This window comes from Podarcis filfolensis (genome assembly GCF_964270895.1).
Source record: "Podarcis filfolensis genome assembly, chromosome: 5".
In the NCBI taxonomy this organism is placed as follows: domain Eukaryota; kingdom Metazoa; phylum Chordata; class Lepidosauria; order Squamata; family Lacertidae; genus Podarcis; species Podarcis filfolensis.
In genome coordinates, this window is record NC_139608.1 from 26,917,604 (window position 1) to 26,923,603 (window position 6,000).

General features: G+C 39.9%; 1 protein-coding gene across 1 annotated transcript in view; it reads left to right on the forward strand.

The window, feature by feature from the left end:
* SLC9A9 (solute carrier family 9 member A9) overlaps window positions 1-5,181 on the forward strand; it is a 261,350-nt gene extending 256,169 nt beyond the window's left edge. The window contains exons 15-16 of the mRNA XM_083613281.1: window positions 719-824; window positions 1,465-5,181. Of these exons, the coding sequence (XP_083469407.1) occupies window positions 719-824; window positions 1,465-1,686 (328 nt within the window). The 3' untranslated portion in view covers window positions 1,687-5,181. The remainder of the gene's footprint in view (window positions 1-718; window positions 825-1,464) is intronic.
* Window positions 5,182-6,000: the final 819 nt, after the last annotated feature.

A 6,000-nucleotide genomic window follows, 5' to 3' on the forward strand; every position in this document is an offset into this window, starting at 1 on the left:
GTGGTTTAGACCACAGCGCCACTCGCATCTCATATAACATATATTATATCTATGTAATAAGTATCTCAGTATTCCCTGTGAAGTGGTATTGACTGTTAAACCACTCTGGAAATTGTAGCTCTGTAAGAGCAATAGGGATCTCCTAACAACTTTCAGCTCCTTTAACAAACTAGAGCTCCCAGATTTCTTTGGGAGAAGCCATGAGCCATGCTTTAAATGTACGGTGTGAATGTGGCCAAGGTCATGCCATAGAGACATTCCAAATGGAGCACTGTGAAGTAACACTGAGACCTCGGTTGCAGCTCTCTTCCTTTGCAGTGGAGTATTTGGAATGCAATAGTTCTCTGTAATAGGGATGATTATCAGTAATGAGTATCTTTAAGGCATCATCTGTTCGCAGATAATGTATTTTCATCATTCATATTTTAACAGCTATACTTATAAAGATTAGCAGTGGAATTTTGTTTATTGAAAAAGACAGTTTCTTGCATGGCATGCTGAATATTAACCCTGTGTACGAGAACAATGAAGGTGAGAAATGTGAAATTGCATTACATGTGAAAGTGAAGCAAAACTCCCCGTTATCCATGTTTGTTTGTTTTTGTTGATGATGACAACTGCCTGTTTTTGTTTATTATAACACTGGTTGCAGTGATTGTAGTGCTTCATAGTTTCACATATGCATAAGGAGGGAACTTGTCCTTAACATCTTTCACAGATATTTGAAGCCAATTCTCACCCATTCCGGCCCACCACTTACTACAACTTTACCAGAATGGTGTAATCCTGTGGCCAGATTGCTGACTAGCCCTAAAGCATATGGAGTAAGTAGCAAAATTGCATGTCCACGTTTCATTATTTTGGGTAGGCCTCTACAGCAGAGCTTTCCAAACTGTGTGTTGTGACACATTAGTGTGTTGGCTGCATTGTGTAGGTGTGTCATGTGAATGATCCCCATGCTGCTCCTGGGTCTGGAAAGGGGTTAGTTTACCCTCTGTTTTGCTAGTAAAACTGAATTACTGTGTCACAAAATGATGCATGTCTAAAAAGAGTGTCACCAACATGAAAAATATGGAAAGCTGTGCTCTGGAGTAAGCCCTCGAAAAGCTAATAGAATGTTTCTCCAGAGGGTTGGGGAGAATATAGAAGGTAACATGGATGTCTGAAGGCTGAGGGGGAGCCTAATATTGCTTCAATCCATGTTCCACACATGTTAAGTTCCACCAGATCATCCTTCCATCACTGGAGGCACAACAATTGGACCCAACCATTAATAAACAAACTCCATTTTCTGCCAATGCATTGCCATTTAATATGAGTAAATATAAAGGAAACTAGTACAGCATTCAATTCAAATCAAATATGTCAGATTTCAATGGAGCTGCAAAGCCACCTTGTAAGACTTTATTCTGTCAGTGAAAAGCATTTATTTTATTTTATTTTCCTTTCTTAAAAAACACCTAGGAGCAACTGAAGGATGATGATACAGACTTCATTGTCAATAACGATGAACTGTCTGTGACTTGTGCTGCTTCAGACCTTTCTCCAATGCCAGCACAGAACAGAATGGATCCACCCCATCTTCCAACCAAAGAAAACATTTACGAAGGAGACTTGGGCTTAGGAGGATATGAACTCCAGCCTGAATCGGCTCCAGGTCAATCCCAGTTGGTGTCCTCAGCCTGAAGTCCAGCGAAAATGTATATCACGTTTTCATCAAAAGGAGCACAGAAGGCATGGAAGCCATGTTTATTATGCAGAGCTTGAAAATGTATTAAGGGCATAAATGGAGAAGAAGCAAAGCCTTGCTGAATCTATCCCTGGAGCCTGGAGGAATGAGAATTTATTACCATCCCTATATATTATACAACTACATTTAATTTTTCTGACAGTGGCAATTTTTAATAATGGAATTGAGGGCACCGTCTGTCTGCTACTGGGACATTACATATGCACTCATAGTCTCTGATCATGCTTCATCGTTCCCATTCCTATCTCACATGCACACAAAGGCCTTTGAATGTTATTCTTCTAATTAATTCAATAGAGAGAAGGATGAGGATTTAGTTAACTACAGTACATGCTCCAAAGATCACAACCATTTTGATGTTGTTGCTCGCTTGCCTGTATACTATCCTATGATGTCAGGTGGACAGTTCTTCCATATTTCAGGCGGGGGGGGTTACCATTACTGTTCCAAGCTTTACATATATTTCAATCAATGGCAGTTTGCCAGCAATGGGTCAACAACGTTGCGCACAAAAACTGGGCATTGATATATGAGCTGCTGAGGCCTGCACAAGTCACTAACTAGGGCCTTGTTATTGTTTTGATTGAGAATGATCACTGGTATAGACAGCAATCACACTTCCTTCCCCCAGTCAATTTGTTCCTGCCCCTGTGCAGTAGATTCATAATACAAAGCCCATGTGCTGTCTTTTCTTTCCTGGTGTTCTATGTTGACTTCAGGAATGTGGAAAGAGAGGGAGAGAAAGACTGCAAGCCCGTGCTATATAAGACTTTTAAAACAAGGTGTGCAAACTCTTTTTCACATTCTCTGCAGCCTTAGATGTTGCAATGAGGAATAAGGCAGTCCTAGACACATGATAGCTCTGCACACTACACAGAGAAAAGGTCATCTGAATCATTCATCACGAGTGTATGAACATTGCTACTCAAACCCACGTATCAGGAAGGTTGTGGTAGTGCCGCAAAGAGCAAGTTCATGCTCTTGACAAACTGTTCAAATGACCTGCTTGCTACATGGCATAATACAATATGGACTGTGAAGCAATATGTTAAAGAAATAAGGTAGTAAAGGTGACTAGATGTCTTCATGGATGAGATTCTGATGCCTTTAAGAGGTCCATAGTGGGCAACTTTTCCTAACCTAGCTGACAGCCCTATGGCATGGCCTTATACCGAATCAGACCATAGGTCAATTTTACTCGATATCGTCTGCACTCAAGGCCAGCTCCATGTGCTCTGCTGCTAAGATTCAACCCCTGTGTTCTGAGTTACCTACCCATTATGATGCTCATTAATTGGGTGGTTGCTGGACTACAGTAGCTTTAGAGCAACACATAGCAGGAACATAGCTTAAGAAGGAGGTCCTCCACAAGGTAGAGCTGTGGAGTATAAACTGCAATATAATTTTCTAACTTCTCTGTGGTCTACTGTTGTTTACAGATTTCTCTATCTCTTTGCCTGCTTCTTCCTGTATTAGAATAGCATCTAGTGCCTACAAGTGTTCAGCTCCTTTGTGGCCTTATGGACATGTAGTTTTGCTGCAATCATAGGTCTTCTTTTTGTGTTTATCTCTCCCCTACAAAAAACAAAAAACAAAACAGCAGCATCTTTGGCAATTATTTCTTTACCTATACCAGTGGTGTGTACCTAAGTGCAATTCTGTAGGAGAGGCAGGGCTGAGAAGGAAGTTAATTCACTATTACAATACAGGCAAGTGATACTACCAGTTTGAGATTTATATGTCATTTCCTGATATTTTAAAAGTCCGAAAATGATTGAAAACCAAGTAAAAAAAAACACAATACAGTGGAAAACAATGTCATACATTATCCTATCATTGATGCCGCTCAAATGCCCAGGAAAACAAAAACATCTTTACCTGATGCCAATATATAATGCCAGGTGATATTATTCCCAAGGCAATTCCTCATTTTGTAGATTTTTTCTACAAACACTTGCTTGGTGAGATAAGTAGAAGCAGGGAAATTTACCTCTTTGCAATGCAGTTTTCCCGACTTATGTATACTTTGATGTGACATGTTTTCAATGAAATAGCGCGGGTGAGATTGGCATATTTTATCATATACCTCAAATAATCGCTGAGTCATGGTAACAATCTCATGCCATCAAGTTCCAGGATAAACTGTGATTGTTTTGTCGTTTGATTCAGTGTTAGCACATGACTCTTCAGCACTTACCTACCTAGGAAGAGGTATTTGGAAGGTATTGCAAATACATGCCCAGTATGTAATACATGCTTGTATCAAAGGGTCCATCTTCATGGAAATCTATCACACAACTGGAAGTTCAAGAAGCAATCCCATGGAAAGTAGGGTTCAGATTGTGCTAGGATTGCTCATATTAACACTGAACAAGCAATCATAAGAGGAGCCCTGCTGGATCAAGTCAAAGACCCATCTAGCCAGCATCCTGGTCTCATCATGGCAAACCAGATGCTTATGAGATGCCTGCAAGCAGAACTCTCCCCATGTGTGATTCCTAGCAAGTGGTATTCAGAGGCATACAGTGGAGATATAGCAAAGCCATTATGACCAGTAGCCTTTGATAGCCTTGTCCTCTATAAATCTGCCTAATCCTCTTTTAGAACCATCCATGTTGGTGGCCTTCGCTACTGTTGTCTGCTTGAAGCAGTGCTTCCTTTCTCCTCTCCTGAATCTTCCAGCATTCAGCTTCACTGAATGGCCTCGAGTTCAAATATTATGAGAGAGGGAGGAATCAGAAAAAAACTTATCCACATCATGAATAATTTTCCCCTTCTTCTTCTTCTTCTTCTTCTTCTTCTTCTTCTTCTTCTTCTTCTTCTTCTTCTTCTTCTTCTTCTTCACTTCTATCATGACCCTGCCTTACTCTCCTTAAGAAACTCTAAAACTTGTAGCTTTTCCTCATAGAGGAGTTTCTCTAATCTCTTGCACTGTCCTGAACTTGAACTATGTACCATAGCCCAGAATGGGATTCTCTAAGGAAATGCTTAATCATAAATGAAATGTAGAGTGGGTTTCAAGAAAGATGAATGACTACGCTGAAAAAGCATTCCATGCAGAACTTTCATAATAGTGGTCACACGCTTTGGCCACAGTCCAGGACTGGGACTGCTTCTCTGAAATCAAGGCACGTAAAGATGACTAACTCTGTTCTGTACTGTACTGTATTGCATTTTATTCCCAACTCAGGAATGCAGCTTCAAGTTGCTTATTGCACAGTCATGAAAAGGTTGCTACCCTACAAGTCAAGCCTTAAGGGAAATTTTATGGAACAATGACTCATATCTTTCAACAACATCTGTAATCTGTAAGAATAAATGTCACACCATCTCGTTGAGACTGTGAATAATTGTAAAGTGGAATGGGTTTTGGTTCACTCACAGATGATAAGAGCAGCACAAACCTAAATATAATCAAGCTTCAATCTTGCTTTTCCAAGTCTAATTAATTGTCGATTGAATGTTATACTACAGCAGCTGCTTTAAGCCTTAATTTAAAACAGGGATTCTATGCACTCTACAGCTGATCACAAGCTGAAATGTGTTTTTACTGAATTTATTCCAAAACATGAATCAAGTTGCTTCAAAGGATCTCACAAGGGAAAATATATATTGGCTCTACTGATTTTTGACCCTGATGAAAAGAAGTCATCAGTTTATAGCTCCTGGGTATGACATACTTAGCTGCCTAAGCAGAAGTAGAGGGGAAACAGAATGAAGAGAAACAAAATAAAAAAAAATTCCTTCCAGTAGCACCTTAGAGACCAACTAAGTTTGTTATTGGTATGAGCATTTGTGTGCATGCACACTTCTTCAGATACACATGAAAGCTCATACCAATAACAAACTTAGTTGGTCTCTAAGGTGCTACTGGAAGGATTTTTTAAATTTTGTTTTGACTACGGCAGACCAACATGGCTACCTACCTGTAACTAGGAATGAAGAGAATTATGTATACACAGCAAGATGCATGTGGAACTGAGGTCACAAGAAGAAGGATGCAACTGGGATGTCCTGTAACCCAATGTGAGAATGAAGAATTCTGACCCAGGAGGCCTCATAAGAAATGGATAGACGAGTTAGACTATTATAAACAGCTTAGATATCTTTTCATCTAGTAGAAGGCCTATGCAGTTGTTACATAAACACCTTCCTGAAAACTGCTACAATGAGAAGCTTTAGTTCAGTAGGCAGGTTCATGGTTATATCGCGCCAGAGGATGGAAAGTGGTTGCATCCTTTTGTAAAAGT